The following is a 20,219-nucleotide window of genomic DNA, read 5'->3' as shown; positions in this document are numbered from 1 at the left end:
ATCATCATCACCACCATCATCATCACCATCTCCATCATCATCATCACCATCTCCATCATCATCATCATGACCATCATCATCACTATCACCACCATTATCATCACCATCACCATCATCACCATCATCATGACCATCATCATCACCATCATCATGACCATCACCATCATCACCATCATCATGACCATCATCATTACCATCACTATCACCACCATCATCATCACCATCTCCATCATCATCACCATCATCATCACCATCATCATCCCCACCATCATCACCATCACCATCATCACCATCATCACCAGCATCATCACCATCATCACCATCACCACCATCATCACCATCACCACCATCATTACCATCATCACCATCACCATCACCATCACCATCATCACCATCATCACCATCATCATCACCATCATCACCATCACCACCATCATTACCATCATTATCATCACCATCACCATCACCACCATCATCACCATCACCACCATCATCACCATCACCATCATCACCATCATCATCACCATCATCACCATCATCACCATCATCATCACCATCATCACCATCATTACCATCATCACCATCACCATCACCACCATCATCACCACCAACATCACCATCATCACCATCACCATCATCATCCCCACCATCATCACCATCACCATCACCATCATCACCATCATCACCATCATCATTACCATCATCACCATCACCACCATCATTACCATCATCATTATCACCATCACCATCACTACCATCATCACCATCACCATCATCACCATCATCATCACCATCATCACCATCACCACCATCACCACCAACATCACCATCATCACCATCACCATCATCATCACCATCATCATCCCCACCATCATCACCATCACCATCACCATCATCACCATCATCACCATCATCATTACCATCATCACCATCACCACCATCATTACCATCATCATTATCACCATCACCATCACTACCATCATCACCATCACCATCATCACCATCATCATCACCATCATCACCATCACCACCATCATCACCATCACCACCATCATTACCATCATCATCATCACCATCACCATCATCACCATCATCATCATCACCACCATCACCATCATCACCATCACCATCATCACCATAATCATCATCATCATCATCATCACCATCACCATCACCATCATCAAAAGTGTCCATCACAATCCCAAAAGACACAATCCCAAACAGAATAATCTTGAATATTGAAATCTCAAAAGATCAAAATCTCTAAAGTCTAAAATCCCCAACATCACAATCCCAAAAGATTAAAATCCCAAAAATATAATTCTGGAAAAAAATAACTTTAAAATTCTTTAGAAGATGTTTATTTATATTTTCAAAAGTGATTTATTTGAAAAACATAAAAACACAACAGAACGCATCATAGGCTGCTTTACAAAATAAAATAGGCAATAATAACATACATAGTTTTGCAAATACTGACACTCAGGTTTACAAACAACAGTTGCATGGGTATCACAGGTATGAACAGACAAACTGTATTCATAGGGAAATAGGTCAAAAACAGAAATGTAGAAACACAGATCACTATGATTGGTAACTGTGTGCACCCACCTCTGTAACCATGGTCATCTGAAATACCATGACAGACAACCTAAGTCTTTTGACAGGATCAATCAAAAACCGAGATGAGTGTCAACCACATATTCGGTCACGCAAAGAGCTGTGACCTCAAGAAGTTTTGTCTTCTACAAATGCAGACATGCAAAAAGGACATTCCTTCTCCAGAATTTGGTTTTCAGGATTTTAACACTTGAGATTTTAATCTTTTAGGATTTTGATTTTCAGGATATTAGATGTTAGGGATTTTAGACTTCAGGGATTTTGATCTTTCAGGATTTCATCATTCGGGATGGCATCTTTTGGGACTACAGCTCAGATCCTGTCCTCATTACTTCACCATCATTACTATCAACACTGCCACCGTTTTCCCCATCACTACCATAACCATCAGCAGTGACATCACACCACCACCCTTGTCATCACCATCACAAAGATTTATCGAATGTTTATGTGTCAGATAGTACCACAAAGGCTTTGCATAAATTATTTCATTGAACCCTCACAGCCATTTTGTTAAGTGAATATTAATATCCCTATTTTGCAGATAAAAAACCTGAGGCTCAAAGAGGGTAAGGAACTTTTCCAAGGTCACACAACTAGCAAGTGGCAGGAAGAAGAGTCCCTCCGGGACCTGTCAGACAGTCTGAGCCTCACACATCTCCATGTGGCCTCCCTTGGCATAGAGTGATGAAAAGGACCTTAAAGACTAAAGAATGTTAACTTCATTGATCCTTCAAATGAAATGTTACATGTCAAATAGATCGAATGTGGAGCCTCCTGTCCTTTAAACCTCATTGATTTCACATACCCCTGTAGCTACCGCCCTGTTTCTCTATGCCCCCATCCTCCACAGCCAGACGTCTATAAATAATCTCTGCCTTCCTTCTCCCACTCATGCCTTCATCCATCCAAAGCATCAGCGTTTGCTAATCTGACCTTTGCATCTCTAGGCCTAATGGAAACATCTGGTCCTCACTCTATGTGGCCTGTCATAGCACAGTCAATCACCCCCTTCTTTAAACTCTCCCTTCTCTGGCTTCTACAGCAACACAAACTTCTGGCTTTTTCTGGTGTTTGTCCTACTTCTTTGGCTGCGTCTTTTCAATCTCCTTGTAGTTCTTCATCCTCTACTTGTCCATCAAGTGATCTAACCCCTTGTGGCTTGTCCTAGAACTTTTCTATGCACCTGCTCATTAAAATCTACCACTTCCTTTGAGCCATAGAACTCTGGACCCAGTTGTGTCCCTGACCTCCCCACTAGGATGACTCAAAAGCTTCCCCAAACCAAAATGTCCAAAACAATGCAATATTGTCCCCTCTCCCACCCCTCTTGCAAACCTGCAGCCCCACCCCAGCTGTGAAGGACAGCTCCACCTGACAGCCCCACAAGCCAGAAGCAGAGGGGTCGCCCTGGACGCCTCCTCTCTCTCACATACCCCACACCTAATCCGTCACCAAGAACTACTGAGGCACCTCTCACATGTCCCTGGAGCTGCCCACCTCTGCCCACCTGCACAGCCAGGCCACCCTCTTTTCTCAGCAAAACTACTGCAATCACCTGCCATCTGGTCCAGCCACACCCAACTTGGGCCACTCTATTCTGGTCTCTTCAAAACCCAAAACAGATCTCATCATTCCCTGGCTAACATCCTTCAGTGGCTGCCCATCATACACATGAAAAAGAACAAAATTCTTGCCTTGGCCATTGAGGCTATAACCATCCTTTCCTTCCGGTCTCATCTTGCAGGCTTCCAGCCCTTAACCTGGGCAGCTGGCCTCATGGGCCTCCCTTCAGGCTCTGGAGCACAAAGTGTGTTCTCCCACCACAGGGCCTTGGCACATGCTGTTCCTGCCTTCTGCACTCTGCTCCCCATCACCCTCATCACCTGGTTAATTCCTATTTGTCCTTCAGACCCCTACACAAATGCTGTTTCTTCAGAGAAGGCTTCCCTAAGCCCTTTCCCCTCAGTTCAAAGCACTGTGCACCCTTCTTTTGTAGCACTAGTCACAGACACATGTGTGGGTGATTGGGAACTCCCCACAAGACTGCAAGCCCCTTGAGAACAGGCATCGTTTACGCTTTTGTTCATCGCCCCACCCCAATGTGGCACAGTGCTAGGTACAGAACCACCCTCAATAATATCTGTTGAATGAAGAAATGGGAGAGGGTGACTCAGAGTCTGCCTGCCCCTCTCAGATCCGCCCTTACTGTGGTCCTCGCAGTGCCTTCATAGGTTCTTGCTATTCCATAAAACACACTTTGAAAACCCCCCTTCTACAGTTGGGGAGCAGGAGCCCACAGGGGCAGGGCTCTCCCAGTGTCTCGCAGCCGGTGATGGGGAAAGAGCAAGGTGGGACCCCAGGAATCCTGGCATCCCATCCAGGGCTCTGTCCCCTGCCCTGTGCAGGTCACGTGAGCCCAGAACTTCCATCTCCACCTCTCAGAACTCTCATGTGCCATGCACTTCACTAAGGAACCTCAAATACATCTCCCAACAACTCCCAGTGGCTTCACATTAGAAAAGTCATGTTACAGGTGAGGAAGGTGAGGCTCAGGGAGGCCTGAAGTACTGGCTCACAGCCATACAGCTGCTGCACTGGTAGTGCTCAGGTTCAAACCCTGGCAGTTAGGATCCAAGTCAAAGTGTGCCCAGGTCCAAAGCCTGGGTTCCTCCCACTTTCCCAACCAGAAGATTCAAGGGCTGCCCTTTGGAAAAGGAACCAGGACTGTGCCGGCCTCATGAGCCGAGCCACGCCCTCCCGGCTCACAGGGCTGGGGCCCTGGGACGCCCGAGCTCTGCTCATGGTGCTGGCTCCAGCTCACAGTGTATAGTGCCACAGGGACTCCCAGGAGGGGAGACGGAAGGGCTGGGGCCAGCTCACGGATGAGCCACCTGGGATTGGAGAGCCTAACACTTAAGAGAACATGTACAACCAACCATTGTCTACTTCATTAAAATCACCATTAAAAGGGAATCCAAGCAAAAGCAGCTATTCAAAAACAAAACAAAAAATGACAATCAGGCTGCACAGGGCAGCTGGAGAAGACATCGTCTCCCACAGCTCTCCTTCCTCCCCAGCCTCTCCACAGCTCACTGTGGTAGCATATTCCTGGTGACTGTGGGCTTGGCCATGGCCAATGAGGCACAGGGGCAGTCACTGCATGTGAGGGAAGAGATGAGTGGAAGAGCATTGGCGGGTGAATTCACCATGGGGGGAGCATGCATGAGAAGTCACTGCTTCCAGAAGGGGAGACCCACAGCAGAGCCGCCCCAGACCCAGCCCTACGCCCGCAGACCCTTGAGTAAGAAAACCGAGTGTTGCTGGAGATGGAGGGGCCGTTCATTCCGCAGCATCGCATAGCCTTCCTGCAGCGATCACGACCAGCACAAGCACCTCCCAGCTGTGTGACCCTGGCAAGGAGCTACACCTCTAGGAGCCTCTGTTTTATCACTGGATCCAAAACTTTACACATCTTCGCACTCCAGGACTTCTTTTGGCTTTATCTCCCTGCAACCTGCATCATTGTTTGCTTAATACTTTTCCTTAAATCAATTCCATTTCTAAAAAATCTAAACGTTAACTTCAATCTCATCCTAAGCAATAATAACCATGATGTGCTAGTTATTTTATTTCAATACACATTAAAGTAATTTTTTTAAATGTTTATTTCCATATGCCTATAAAACCGTTTTGTGTGCCACCAGTGACACACATAATACACTTTGTCAAATACTGATCTTTATCGTAGGATTGTAGTGAGAGTAAAAATAAATGACACTCTGAGCAAAGTGCCTGGTATATACTGAGCATCTGTGGTGTTGCTGATGATGCTGGTGATGAAGGAGAGCGACAGCCTATGTTCCTAAGGCAGGGGACAGTGCAACTCACTGATCATCGTGGTCCCGCCCGCCAGTGCTGCCTTGGTCCCTTGGAAGAAGTCATCAGCCGTGGTCATCCCCTGGGCGGGCTTCTGTAGGTACGTGTTGACATCAATACCCCCGGGAAGAACCATCCGTCCATTGGCTTCTACGGTCTTCACACCACCAGGAACAATTAGGTTCTCTCCTATTTGTCTGCAGACAAACAACAGAGATGGCCTTTGGTTCTTAAAAGGAAAATAAAAGTCAACCGTGCAACTTCAGTTCCACTAAGTAAATGTTTCTGAGGCAAGCCCTGCACAGGGCACTGGGCAGATAGAGCTAACTCAGGCAGGGTCCCTGCCCTCCAGGGGCTCATGGTCTACTGAGCAGGAAGGCATGTAAGCAGACTGTTAGAATTCAGTGTAGCGGATGGGGTTCAGGAGCTCAGGTGGGCCGTTTCACCCTGCCTGGTTATCTGGGAAGGCTTCCAGGGGGAGGTGGTGGCAGAGGGCTGTCTGAGCAGCCTGTCCCCTCTGGAGTACCTTGCACGGGTTTTGGCTTTGCTCTCAGGGATACAGTTGACAATGCTGTCATTGCAGGTAGGCAGTAAAAAGTCCCCTTAGCTCTGCAAGATTTCAGAGACAGTGTTATGGGCCAGACTGTGTCTTCTCAAAATTCACATATTGATGTCCTAACCCCCAGCTTCTCAGCATGCAACTGTGTGTCTCCAGACAGGGCCTTTACAGATAATTTAAATGAGGTAATTAAGGTAAAATGAGGTCACCAGGGTGGGCCCCAATCAATATGCCTGGTGTCCTTATAAGAAGAGATTAGGGCACAGACACACACACAGGGATGACCACGTAAGTACTCAGGGAGAAGACAGCGATCTACAAACCAAGGAGAGAGGCCTCAGGAGTAATCAACCCTACTGATACCTCAGTCGTGGACTTCCAGCCTCCAGAACTGTGAGAAATAAATGTCTGTTGTTTGAGCTCCCTGGTCTGTGGCACTTGTTACGGCAGCCCCAGCACACTAGTACAGGCAGGAACCTGGACTCTCGCTTCAGCCAAACATTCAGGAGCACTGGCTCAGGGGAGCTACTTTCACTCCCTGGGTATCCACAATAAAGCTAACAACACTTTAAAACCTGCTGTGAAGGAATCACAGTGGGGCAGGAGCATTGCACCTAGTGTGCCCATTACATTCCCCAGTACAACAGGTACCTGGACACTCCCTACAGAAGGAGGGAAGATTCCAAATGGGGAAGGAGGGAGAAGAGCTGAGAAATGAGCAGGCTGGCCCCCCGTGGTCTACAGGGGTGACTTATTTGATGATCTGTGTTTTATTTGTTGGAAACAGAGTCAGGAGCTATGTCCATGCACCCAGAGGAAGAGGCTCAGCCAGAACCAGGACAGGGACTCAGCAGCTTCCCAGGTCAATGCCTGGCTGACACCACTAGATCTGACTGTGAGCAATTTTAATTTTTTAAAAAATCCAATTGTTGTGAACAATTAGGCAGCCTATTAATTTTCCAAGTCACATAAATGCAGCATCTGCTGCCACCACCACCACCTGTACCTGCTGCTACCACTACCTCTAATCACCAGTCCCCCCACCTCTGTAATTTCCAACTTGATTTTACAGAAATCCTGTTTTGCCCAATCCTTCTGCCATCTCCAAGCACATGGGCTTATGTCAGGGGCTGAAGGGAAAGGGTAAGGGAGGCACCCCGACCCCTGTAAGAAAAGCAGCGAACCTCTGCTGAACATTGACTGAAGAACAGACTCCTCTGAGCACCTCATGGATCATCTCATTTAATGCTCACAACTAATTGTTAGGGAAGACTGGGTAACATTCTAAACACTAGCCCCGTGCAAAGGCACAGGCACAGTCCAGGTGGAACAGGCACTGGCTGAAGACCCTCACGTGGGTGTCGGTGGAATCACAGCCCAGTGTGATTCGAGTCTGTGACTCAGTTGCCATGCTGGGGAGGCCACCAAGTACTCTTGTTAGGGCCATTCTCATCAGGCACGATATCAGCCTCCCTTTACAAACACTCTCTGATCTCCCTCCAACAACCCTGTGAGGTCGGAGGTATTCCCAGTTTGCAAAAGAGGACAACAGAATGCAGAGAGGTGTGGTGACTTGTCCAGGGTCACACAGCGAGTCAGTGGTGGGCATGGATTCAAGGCCAGGTCTCCCCAGTTCTAGTATCAGGGCTGTGCCCACCAGGCTTGACTGCCTCCCTGCTTCCCTTACATAGGAGCAGATTCTCCCCGAACTGGTATTGAACTAAATGCCTGCACCGTAACCCCGATGACTTCGGAGGAAGCCTGGATGCTCGGTGCGCAATAGCGAGTGCGAGGGAGGAAGGAAGCTCAGCTCAGGGAAGTAGACAGACACCCCTCCCCCCACCACCAGAGCATTCCATTCACCAACGCTCGGCGAAATGGGTGAAAACCTCAGTGAATCATAATTCAATGAATCATAATTCAATGAATCAGACCGTCGAATAGCTTTTAGGAAAACTTGGCAAATGGCCACAAAATAGAAGGGTGCTTGAGGTTTTATCAAAGTGAAGGAAAGAACTGAGCCTCTGCACGCAGGTGGCCCTGCCCAACTCTTGCACACCCGCACGTCTCAGCCAGTAGGACTCGTGCTCAAGATGACTATGTGGACCCTGCAAGATGCTCAGTTGTGGTCACTCACTGTGCCTAACAAGTGGGAAAGGGAGGCCGAGCTCCACTAGCTTTTCAGCGATGGGACTCAAGGAAGAAGGATTCTGAACAAAGGAGCTGCTTCATGCTGAACCGGGAGAGACTGTGCACTTCCCGACCAGCCTGGTTAGCCAGAGACTTAAGACTCCAGGTATTCATACCTACAGAAAGCACTGAATACTTGCAGCTCAACCGAAGACCACTTGCCCCATCTGTATACATCCTGGGATTGCAAAGCTCTGTAAGGACCTTGGCCCAGAAGGACAGGGTAGAAGTGGCCAGTTCGAGCAGCAGGTGGCCGTGGGAGGAGTGCCCCCTGAAATCCTTCTCAGTGTCATTTTACCCTAAGTCCTGAGAACCCCAGAGGCCACACACAAAGGGCATTCCCCAGAGCTGTTCTCAATCTCTCTTTATCCCTGCTCTGGTTCCAGACTGCACTAGAACCACCACTTGATGGCTTGGGACCCGTCTGTACACACGTCTCCTCAATCCACACTCCTGGGTGCTGCTGTGTGCCAGCCCGAGTGGGGAGGCAACAAGGTAAGGTCCCCGGTCAGGAAGTGGACACAGGGTGCGGAAGATGGTGGCCGGCAGTGGCCCATGGCAGAGGGACAGAGGAGGGATTCCTGGAGGAGGAATCACATAAGCTGGGCCCAGAGGAGCTTGTGGGGGGAGGGAGGCAGAGGCCGGGGAGCAGCAGGCACTCCAGGCAGAGGATTTACGGGTGCCAGGCTCCAAGGTCAGAGCAGCCTGGCAAGTTTTCACTGTGGCTGGAAGAGCGAACAAGGAAGGGAGAGGGGACAAAGCCAGAGGAGGGGAGGCCTGAGCTGGCCCTGAGATGGTCATTCTGGGGCTGGAGGGGGCAGACAGGAGGCAGGGGGGCTCCACTGTCCTAAGCCTCTAGCTTCACTGGGTGCTTTGCATATGTGGTCTCTTCTGACAGACCCCCATAAACCATTGCTTTCTCCTGCCATCATCCTTCTCCTCATTAAGGCCTGAGTGGTCCCCAGGATGGTCTTGTCAGCAGGGCTGTCCCTGTTTGACCTTCGCCTCACGCAGATGTCCCTTTGCCTTCCCTTCCTGTGCCGACCGCCCAGGCTCCTCCGCTCTTCCAGATTCACAGGCAGCAGCTGAGCAGCCAGTGAATCCAGGGCCTTCCTCGCATCAGAGAAAAGACCTGCACCTCTCCACCCCTTGACAGTAAAATGTGGGAGGCCACAGAGAAACCAGAGTCTGGTGTCATGCACTGAATCAGGTCCCCGTCCAAATTCACACTGAACCCCGCCCCACCCCCACTGCCATGTGACTGTATTTGGAGACAGGGCCTTTAAGAGGTAATTAAGGTTAAACGAGGTCACAAGGGTGGGGCCCTAATCCAATAGGTCTGGTGTCCTTTAAGAAGAGGTGGACACCGGGGATGCCTGTGCACAGAGAGAAGGCCTGGTGAGCACACGGCGAGAACGTGGCCATCTGCAGGCCAGGGAGAGAGGCCTCTGGAGAATCCAACCCTGACCGCAGCTTGGTGCAGGACTTCCAGCCTCCGGGACTGTGAGACATACAGTTCTGCTGTCTAAACCACCCCGCCTACAGCATTTTGCTAGGGCAGCCCAAGCAGACCCAGACACTCGAGTTGTAGTAAGCAGGGCCGAAGAGGGAGCCAATGGGGACAAAGGAAAGGGAAACTCCAATCCCGACACATGCATGTCTTCTCTTTAAGTGCCAAGGCTCTGTTTGGAAGCCAAGCATTCCTCCTTTCTCCCCTGGCCCCCTCATCCCAATTCCAGACACTGCGGGCAGGCAGGAGAAAGAGCTTTGCCATCAGGCAGAAGTTCCAGGGTGGAGTCGCGTCTTCCCCTGGTTCGCCCTACAATGCGGGGCCAGCTATGTCACCCCGTGGGCCCACCGCCTCTGAGACAGTAGAACAGGGCTCAGTGCCTGCACTTTCCAGCCCGGCTGCACCTGCGGGCACAGGCACTCAGTAAACGCTAGTCCCTGCGCCACCTGCAGTCGGAACCTCCCACACTCTGCGAGGTCTCTACCCCTCGAGTACGGGAACACAGCCCAGTCTTTCTGGGCAGAACACCAGCCTTCTGTTCCTCCCAAGGCCAGGCAGCCTAGGGAGAAGGGTTTCTTGAAAGGTCTGTTTTGGCCAACCCACTTTATAAGTCCATCTTCCAAGTAGACGTCGGCATAGAAGGACTGGTCGTCATTGATGATCCGTCCACCCTTGATAAGGAGTCGGTCACTCTGAAAAGCAAAGCAAAGTATTAAGCATCACTGGGGAAAAACCAGGAGATTGTTTTTTTAACTTTTAATATAAAAATTCCCAAATGGTTTCAAAAGTAAAGAAATGGCATTTTAAAAAACCCTCCGATCCATCACCCAGTTTGCTTCAGTATTTCCCCATCCAATCCTGCGCCATTCGCATTTCACTTATTTCCTGGCACCTGCCCCCGCCCAAACACTTTGTTTTGATTTTGGTGAAGTATTTTAAGACAAATCCCAAACACTGTATCATTGCACCTGTAAATAATTGAGTACATATCGCTGCTACAGACTTTTTAAATAAGCATAACCACGATCCATCTTCCTCACTAACCCAATTAACATTAATTCCTCCACATCAGTCAAAAGTCAGACCATGTTCAATTTTACTTGATTGTGTCAAAACTATCTTTTTACAGTGGTTGTTTGAGTCGGGATCCACTCCAAGCCCCCGCAGTGCACCAAGCCCACAGTTCTCTGCAGTCTGTTGAAATCTGTACTGGCCCCTCCTCCATTTTTAATGTCATGCATTACATGTTGAATAAACTGGGTCACTCGTAGAACAGGAATTTCTCAAGGCATTATTGAATATGACAATGATCAACTTAGAGACATTTGTAAAGACAGTGAAAAAGACCTTTCAAAGGACCCACTCCCCCAGCATGACTTCCAGTTGACATTCTGATGTTTTTCTCCCTTTCTTCCCTGTTTTCTGTAGTTGTGATCACAGTGCACACATTCATGCACTGATAGGTCTTGGCTGATTATCTCGGCCCCAAGCCCAGGTCAGGCCCTGAGGCACCAGAGGGAACCAGCAACAGAGCTGGAATCTGCTCTCATGTGGCTGACAGATGAAGAGATGATGTTTAACAAGTCACGGGGGTGTGTGGGGGATCAGCAGGGGAAGAGTGGGGTGCCAACCATGGGAGCAAGGTAGACAGGCTGCCAACCTTACCTGCAGGGTCAGGCAAGGCGAGCTGAGACCTAGAAAATAAGTCAAGATAATCTGGACCAGACAAAGGGCTGAAGAGAAGGCAAACATTGAATATTGGGCAGAGAATGATGTGCGAGATCCAGAGGCAGCAAATTCTAGGACCAAAAAATGTAATTCTGTCCTTTCTGCATTTCACCATAAGTATGTCCCAAGTTATTACACATTCTTTATGACCATAATGTTTAAACGGCTACAAGGTATTCCATCTGATGGATACATAATACGTTGTCGAGTTATTTTCCCATTATTGGATAATTAAGTGATTTTCAATTTTTCACAGTGATATATATTGCTGCAATGAACATCTTTGCACACAAAGCTTCTTCCTTTGTTTGGATGATTTGGTAGACAAAATTCTCAGAAGCTTAACAACTGGGTCAAACAGCCTAAACTTTACTTACGGCCCTTGATAAAGATGACCAAACTCCTTCCCAAAAGTACTGCCCCAATTTGCCATTCATCAGAACACTGAGCACCCTTGCTTATCATTAATATTGTTGATTTGCATTTCTTGGAGGCTGAGAGCTTTTCCCATGTGCTTAGTCACTGTTGTATTACCTCCAAGCCAGAGAAGTGGTGACAAAGAAAACCCAGTATCTGCCTTTAAGCCCCATCCTGGCTGCGGGAGGGGGACAGTAACCAGACAGTGACAATTCAGGGCAGCTACTCCTGCTGGAGAGTCTCAGACGGTGCCCTTGAAAGCAGAGCCTGATGCAAGTGCTGGGAGGCATGTCATGTATCTGGGAGGTGACTCCAGGAACTGCAGTGAGGAAGCAGGGACAGGAGGTAGGCATGGACATCCAACCAAGGCTGCACAATGATCTGGCTCAAACTGTGGCAATGGGGGCTTAATCCCACCAGAATCCCCTGAGGAACTGGACAGAATGCACTCGGGGTGGTCCCTTAGCATCTGCCATGAGAAGTTGGCAGAGGATGCCCTGCAAGCCCAGGGAAGCAGAGTTTAACCCAAACTGAGGGATCAGGGCACTTTCTGAACAGAAACAGATCATGCAGTTGGCTGACCAAAATCCTGGTGTATTGTATTTCCCTAAGAGTGAAAGCCAGGGCCAGCGAGACACCAGTTAATCTGGAATCCCACCATCTTGGCAAAATTCACACTCTCACTTCCCTCAGGGCTCTGCTTAGTGCCACTTATCTGAGAGCCCTCCCCTTGACCACCCTGTTTGGAACGCCCTATACTGCCACCACCAGCCAACCCCTACACCCCTTACCACTTTGTTTCATAGTAGTTATCATAGTATATCTGACATACTATACATTTACAAGCCTGTCTAAAATGTGGCTCACCCACTGGAATCAGAGTTTCTGTGTTACCCCACTGGAGTGCAAGACACAAGTCCACAGGAGGCCAAGTGCATATGCATTGATGTGAGTGCCACCACCTGGAGTTCACCCTGCAGGTGTCCTTATTAGACTGTTAGCTCCATGGGGGCAGGGAATTCATTTTCTTCACCACTGCATCTCCAACACCTGGACACAGCCTGGCGTGAATGCAGCTTGGATACTGCTGCATTTCTAACACCTTGGATGGATGGATGGACAGATGGGCAGATGAATGAATGGATGGGTGATGGATGGATGGATGGATGGATGGATGGGTGGATGGACAGGTGGGTGGATGAGTGAATGGATGGGAGGATGGGTGGGTGGGTGGGTGGATGGATGGACGGATGGATGACTGAACTGATTCTTGAAAGGGGTATGGGTGAGGATGGAAAGGAAAGGCATCACAGCCTGAGCCAAGGAAGAGATGTGAAACAGCACATTCTGTTCCCCAGCAGGAGGGCCTCTGGAGGAAGGGCCTTCAAGATAAATTGCTCCCAGGTCCAACAACCTATTTTTATTTCTAAAATCAAAGCCAGCCATGATTTGTGCATCAGCAGGGAGGAGACTCGCCAGATCTTCTGGAGGATATTCCAGGACCAAGGGAAAGAGGAAGCCTGGGCTTGGATATCCAGAAAGCACAGACAAGCTGGAGTACAGGTCCCCCTGGCACCAGAAAGCAGGAAAATGTGAGTCATCGGCAGCAGGAGCACAGCTTCTGAGCACGGCCTCCCGCAGGCATCTGTCTGCCTTGTCACATTAATAGTGGGCTTTTCAGACTCAGCCTGAAAGGTGGTATTTTAATGCACGGTGTGTCAGAAGATCAGCCTCACCCTGCTCTGCTTTTCCTAGAATAAGACAATCGAGCTTGAACTCAAATCCATACCCTCCCCAACACCACCGGATACCGTGTGCAGGGGCTGCAAGGGGTGCAAGCTCTTGGCTTCCTGCAGGTGCCAGTATATTTCTGAAAAACTTAGCTCATAGTAAGAAAAGAGCTGATGTGACATCCCATTTTCTTTCTTAAAATTAGTTCCTTTGCCTTTCAATCAGCTTTTCAGAGCCATGTTCTTCAGAATTCTAGCTGAGAGGGACCTTAGCAGGTGTTGTCCTGGAAAGGGGTTCCCTGGTGTAGTGAGTTTAGAAAATTCTGGTTTAAACAGAAGCAAAGACAGTCTTAATGACAGAATTTCTTGGACCCTTTCCTCTGCTGATGTATAATGTGAATATTGAAGAGGGGAACTGAATTCACATCTTCTCCAAACTCAGATCCTTTGTGGCATGGAAAATCTTTCCATAGGAGATACCTTAGGAAATGTGCTTTGTTATGTTTTGCACTGAACAGTTCATATGGAATGTTAGGTCTGATCTGACCTCAGATGGATGCAACCTCCAAGTTCCCACAACTAACAAGGGAACAAGGGGGCAGGTTAGACCCAAGTTTCCCAACTTCCTGTCCAATGTCCGGGCCACCAAACCACACTTTTGTCACATTTTTAGACATTCTCCTTCTCTAGAATCCACGACACCCCATAAGCAGATGGAATTTAGAAACACCCTGAGGTCTGTGATCAAAGGACTCCCAGTCTAAGGATCCCTTTTTTGTGCATGAAATGTGAATGTAAAAACTCAGAACTGTACACCCAAAAGAGTGAATTTTATTATATACATATGTAAATTTTTACATTTAATGGCATAAAACTCACACACTTAAAAAATAATAATAATATTGGTTCTATCCACTGCCTCTCAAAGGAATACCATGAGGAGTCAACAGCAGATGCGAGCAACGGCAAGCTCTGTAGAAAAATTGCTACTTTAATTATCTAAAAGACAGAGAATAACAAATGCTGGTGAGGATGTGGAGAAAGGGGATCCCTCCTGCACTGTTGGTGGGACTGTAAATAAGTGCAGCCAGTATGGAAAACAGTATGGAGATTCTTCAAACAACTACAGATAGAACTGCCATATGATCCAGCAATCCCACTGCTGGGGATATACTCAAAGGAATGGAAATCACCATGTTGAAGGGAGACCTGCACTCCCATGTTTATGGCAGCTCTATTTGCAGTAGCCAAGAGTTGGAACCAACCTAAATGTCCATCACTGGATGAATGGATAAGGAAAATGTGGTATATATACACAATGGAATACTACTCAGCCATAAAAAAGAATGAAATTCTGCCATTGACAGCAACGTGGATGAGCTTGGAGAAAATTATGTTAAGTGAGATAAGCCAGACACAGAAAGAGAAACACTGCATGTCCTCACTCATAAGTGCGTACTAAAAGAGAGAGAGAGAGAGAGAGAGAGACCAAAATAACACACTGAACTTTCAGAAGGAGAGAACAAATCAATGAAATCAATGGTTACTAGAGGTGGGAAAGTGGGGGACAGGGTGTTAGGGAGAAATTGGGTAAGGGGCACAAAGAATAATTATAATTTGCAATAATGAATATGCTAATAACAATGATTTGATCACCACATATTGTACGCAAATAACAACAGTCAACACTGTACCTCCAAAATATGTGTAATCAATTACGCTTCAACGAAAAAAAATAAAATAAAATAAAAATTACTACTTCATACACAGTCAGACAGATGCAGGTTGCAATCCTCACTCCACTTATTGTCCATGTGACTTAACTTCTTCGAGCCTCAGTTTCCTCATCTGTAAAATGGGGATAACTGTCTCTGCCTCCTAGGGCTGTTGGGAGACTGCAATGGGTTGTGTGAGTAAGGTGCTTAGCACAGGCTGGGTAGATGTGCGCCTCGGCAGAGGTATGCATTGTTTATTCTCTGCCACTCTCTGTGGCAGAAACTACACTCAACAAGTCATTGTTTAAGGAAGGGGTGTATGCAGCTAAAAGAAATAGCTCCTCCCCTTAAGGGGTTCTCTGGCCAGGGGGGAAGACTGAGTCATCACCAGGCCTTCACACCCCAGCGTGGGAAAGCCATGACCGGGGAAGTGTACAGGACCACAGGAGCACACAGGAGGCTTCCACGTCAACCCTTCCAAGGGGAAAATGCCTGTTCTGAGTTTGAAGAGCAAGTAGGAATTCACCACATGGCAAAGGAGAAAAGAGATTCCAGAGAGAGAGAATCCCATGGGGAAAGGCACAGAGGCCGGGAGGAGCCTGGCATGCTTGGGCTTCTGAAAGTGGTTTCCTTCAGCTCAACTATAACCTCAGAGTGGGGAACCTGGGGAGGAAGGCAGGTGCCAGGTCCTGGGGACTCTAATGCCTGAGTCAATTGGAGTCTGCACTCTGATGTGACAGTAATGGAAGGGTTTTCAACAAGAAACAACTCAAATGTAAAATGTCCTGAACGAAGACATCACATGAACACGTGGCAGAAGTGGAAGCTGTGTAACTGACCATTCACATATTCTTCTCAAAGCTGGGATCTCCCAGTAAGAGTAAGTGGTGGCCAAGTTTGCAGCATGTATCAAGGGCCTTAAAATTGTTCATGTCCTTTGACCCAGAAATTTAGTGCTGGAAATTTGTCCTCAGGAAAACATGCCAAACAAGATCAAGGAATAACACACAAAGATGTGGTCCAGATCAGCGACAGTGGTATACTCACGCCACGAACGGGGTGTCACTCAGCTACCCAAAATTTTTCTAGGAAGTTTTAAGAACAAAACAGTGCCAGAAAACAAAATGTTAGGAGAAAAGGCAAAATACAAAACTCTCTATCTGGTAGTAAATCAAGGGGAAGTGAGTTTTTCTGGCAGTAGTTGACCCCCCCACTGGAGATTTTGGGATGCCTCTATGTCCTCACTGCCAATAAAAAGCACTGCCCTTTCCCTCAAAACTCATCATGCCTCATGGTCACTGTTCATGCACCCATTGCCCACAGAGCTGGACGTCCTTCGCAGCTGGGAGATCCCTGTGTATTCATCTCTGTGTCCCCAGAGCTAGCCAGGGGCCTCCCACAGTATTCAGCAAGTGTTAGCTGAGCAGGAGGAGAAGCGGGGTGACAGACAGGAGGCAAGGGAAGAGGGGGGAAGAAGAAAGAGAAAGTTGGAAGACAGGAAGTGAGAAGGAGAGAAAAGGAGAGAAAGGAAGGGGGACATAGGAAGAGAATGATTAAGGGGGAAGGAAAGATGGAAGAAGAGGAAAGGAAAAAAGCAAGAGAGAAACAAGCAGAAAGGGAGAAAAGAGCAAACTGACAGATAACAAATCTCTCTTCTGCATTTAATATTCCCTGAAAGCCTAACCCCACTGGCTGGGAACAGAACTCGCTAAGTGCAAAGCCTGTACAATACAGATGGTGCTGAAAAGCCTCCTCACGAGTGGTCCACCTCAACCCTGGCGCTGGGCAGCGATCGTGTTTCTACCACCAAATGTCTTGTGAGGCAGAGGAGCAGCCAGGCAAGGAGGAGTGCTTCTGCTCCAAACCTGCTATTATCTCCCAGTCAGCACCAATGGGGAGGAGAGGGCTGATGCTGGCAGGACACTTTTGTCCTTTGCACAAATATTAAGTGTTATGTTGAGCTCTGCTTACAAAAGTAAGCCTTTAAAGCTTCAGGCATTCATCTCCATACGGCAGGAAAATATACAAATAAGATCAGCATTGGCAAGGAGAAGAGGTTCTTGACCCCAGTGAATTATTTGCATCACCGTCTATCCCCGAGCAAAGCATTAAACCTCCCTGGGTTCTGTTCTCCCTCTGCATGGTGGGAATACGATCCATCATCCCCACCACAAATGCAGCTGCCAGAAGATACAGAAAATCCATTAGGGTCTGGAGGTCCTCGGAAAAAATACAAGAGGGGCTGGTCTTGTCAAACCAACAATCACCAGTTTAGCAACCTTGGCTATCTAGATAATAGCAGAGAACCAAAGCTGTATTTACAGAGACAGAGAAAGACAGTGACCATATATTAAGGAGGGGACATTTGAGATGAGCTCTGAAATATGGGTAGAAGTTTATGAAGCTGGAAAAATGGGAAGACGGGGAACATTCCAGCAAGTTAAACAGTATAATAAACTGACACGGCACGGTGTTCTGAAAGTTTCGGGTTCCCTGTAATAGGTAAGGAATAGGTGAGATTGTGTGCTGTCCCTGGTCCTGAACTGCCACTGGGCACTGGGACAGTGCGGCTTCTCCAGACCCTGGGATGCTGAAGACCCCTCTCCCTGGCACCTCATCCAGCCTTGTGGCTTCTCACTGCTTTTCTTTCTCAGCCTAATGGCAAGTTGTTAATCTTTACATCCCCACAGAACCAAAGTAAATATGACTTAATATTTCACAATGGATGTTTCTGATTTCAAGTACTTTTAGGTCTGCGTATCATCCATTCGACTTTAATTCTCCCCCCTGAGGAAGTTGCAGGGCGCTCATTCGACCCCCAAGTCCCCTGCCCTGTGATGCTCCACTAATGCAATGACTGGAATCCGGGATCAGTGCATGGTGAGTGAAAACAGGGGACTTCAGAGGTCATGCAGATTCTGATTCGACAGTGGGAAGATGAGGAAAGCTCAGGGTTTCTAAATGACCAGTCTCTTTTGGAAGATAAAGAAACCCTTTCTCCAGAGGGAATCTTGGAAGTGAGACTGAAAAAGATCAGAGAAGCCCAATTTTGGTAGAAACCTGCTCGTCCAAGCATTGGATGCAGGTGGAACTGCTTTCTCTTGAGACAAAGGAACTGTCAAGGCGAGTTCTGAAAATTATTAATCCCACAAGCCAGTGATATTGAGGGTCACATTCACAACTCAAAAATTCAATAGGGTAGGTAGGCACACCCCACTCCCATACACACAACTCACAGCATGACACCATGGCCTGGCTAATCCTCAAAATGCACTGGGATTGCCTGCTAAAAATTCCAATCCAGGTGCTTTAGTCAAGATTTTCATTTACCAGATCTAGATTACGGGCCAGGAATTTATATTATGTACAGTCATGCATCGCTTAACAATGGGGATACACTCTGAGAAATGCGTTGCTAGGCAGTTTTGCCGTTGTGCGAACATCATTAGAGTGCACTTACACAAACCTAGGTGGATAGCCCGCTACACTCCCAGGCTCTATGGTATAGCCATTATAACCTCATGGGACCACTGCCGTATATGTGGCCTGTTGTTGACTGAAACATCTTTATGTGACACACGCCTGTATTAAATATCCCCAGATAATTTCAATGTAGACTCTGCGTGGCAGGTTGTGTTATTCACTCGCAGTTCTTCCTGCCCTCCTGACTCTTGCCATATGCTCCAAGGTGGGCGCAGCGAAGCCCCCTGTCCCACTGACTGTGCGTGTGCCCAAGTGACTCACCCTGAACAAGAGAATGAGAGAGGCCACGAATGCACCAGTGGGAGCAAAAGCTTTAAGAGGCGGGTGGGTTCCAGCTCTCTCTCTTGACATGTGGTCCCAGTCCTCCCTTTGCCTTGTAAACCACATGACCCAAGGAATGGCATCCCCAGAATGAGATAATACGAGAAGCATTCCTGGCCCAAACAGAAGCCTGGAGACAAATCTAGCTGAGCCTTGCTAAGCCTCTGCCACTCACAGACCCCAATGCAATAAATATTTGTTGTTGTAAGCCACTGAGTGTAGGGGGTGTATGTTATGTAGCATTACTACCTCAAAGTGAATTGATATACTGCTGAGGCTCTGTGCTGGAGCTACAGGAATGGCTGTGAGAGGGGTTTTATAGCTCCAATACTTCATTCATACTTCCCTGACTCAGTTCCTAGCTTTAATAACTGGAGCCTCTCCCTTCCCCCTTCCCCTGCCCCCCATCCAGCCTCTTTGCAGCAGCAAGCGCTGCCATCCCATCCATCTGCATGCTCATATTTATTCACAGAAAACCAGCCCATGTGTCTTTGATTCTGCCTCAGGGGACAGCCTGACAGCCGGTGACCCTTTGCCACACTCTCCAGGAAAGCAACCTAGGAAGTGGCAACCAGTATGAGACTGAATCTAATTAGCACACTTTTGTCCTCCCCTCATGTGGGTACGGGCAGGGTGACTTTTCCTCCTTCATGAATCAGGTGGTCCCCACAGATTGCAGGGCTTTTCTGTGAGCTCAGATTGGTTTCCATGTCAACTGCAGTTACAACAGCCTGATCACAGGTCCTGTTAAGCCTGGTAGACATTCAGGAAACATTCCATGATGGGTTGAACATCTGATTTAGAAATAACACACCTCTGTCATGACCCCAGGAGTGGTCAATGCCTTCAGGCTGCCTGTAGGAGGAAAATACTAGCTATATCTGCACCAATGTCCTGACCCAGTTCTCTGTTTCCTTGTCTCTGCTTCTTCCCTTACAGAAAGTAATTTCAACAGAAACCCTTTGTCTCCAAGAAAACCACATTCTGGATGGTAACTACCTAAATGCTAAATCCATAGATAGGGCATTTGTTGAGGAAGGCCAAATGTAGTTGTGGTTAAAACTTCA

General features: G+C 47.9%; 1 protein-coding gene across 1 annotated transcript in view; it reads right to left on the bottom strand.

The window, feature by feature from the left end:
* The window catches only part of CRMP1 (collapsin response mediator protein 1), a 71,183-nt gene that overhangs the window by 39,646 nt on the left and 11,318 nt on the right, over positions 1–20,219 (bottom strand). The window contains exons 2-3 of the mRNA XM_063107915.1: positions 10,362–10,450; positions 5,512–5,696 (exon numbers count right to left, since the gene is read on the bottom strand). Coding sequence (XP_062963985.1) covers positions 5,512–5,696; positions 10,362–10,450 — 274 coding nt within the window. The remainder of the gene's footprint in view (positions 1–5,511; positions 5,697–10,361; positions 10,451–20,219) is intronic.

Source organism: Cynocephalus volans, chromosome 9 (assembly GCF_027409185.1).
Source record: "Cynocephalus volans isolate mCynVol1 chromosome 9, mCynVol1.pri, whole genome shotgun sequence".
Classification (NCBI taxonomy): domain Eukaryota; kingdom Metazoa; phylum Chordata; class Mammalia; order Dermoptera; family Cynocephalidae; genus Cynocephalus; species Cynocephalus volans.
Note: the sequence above shows the minus strand (reverse complement) of the source record. Positions and strands in the feature narration are given on the sequence as shown.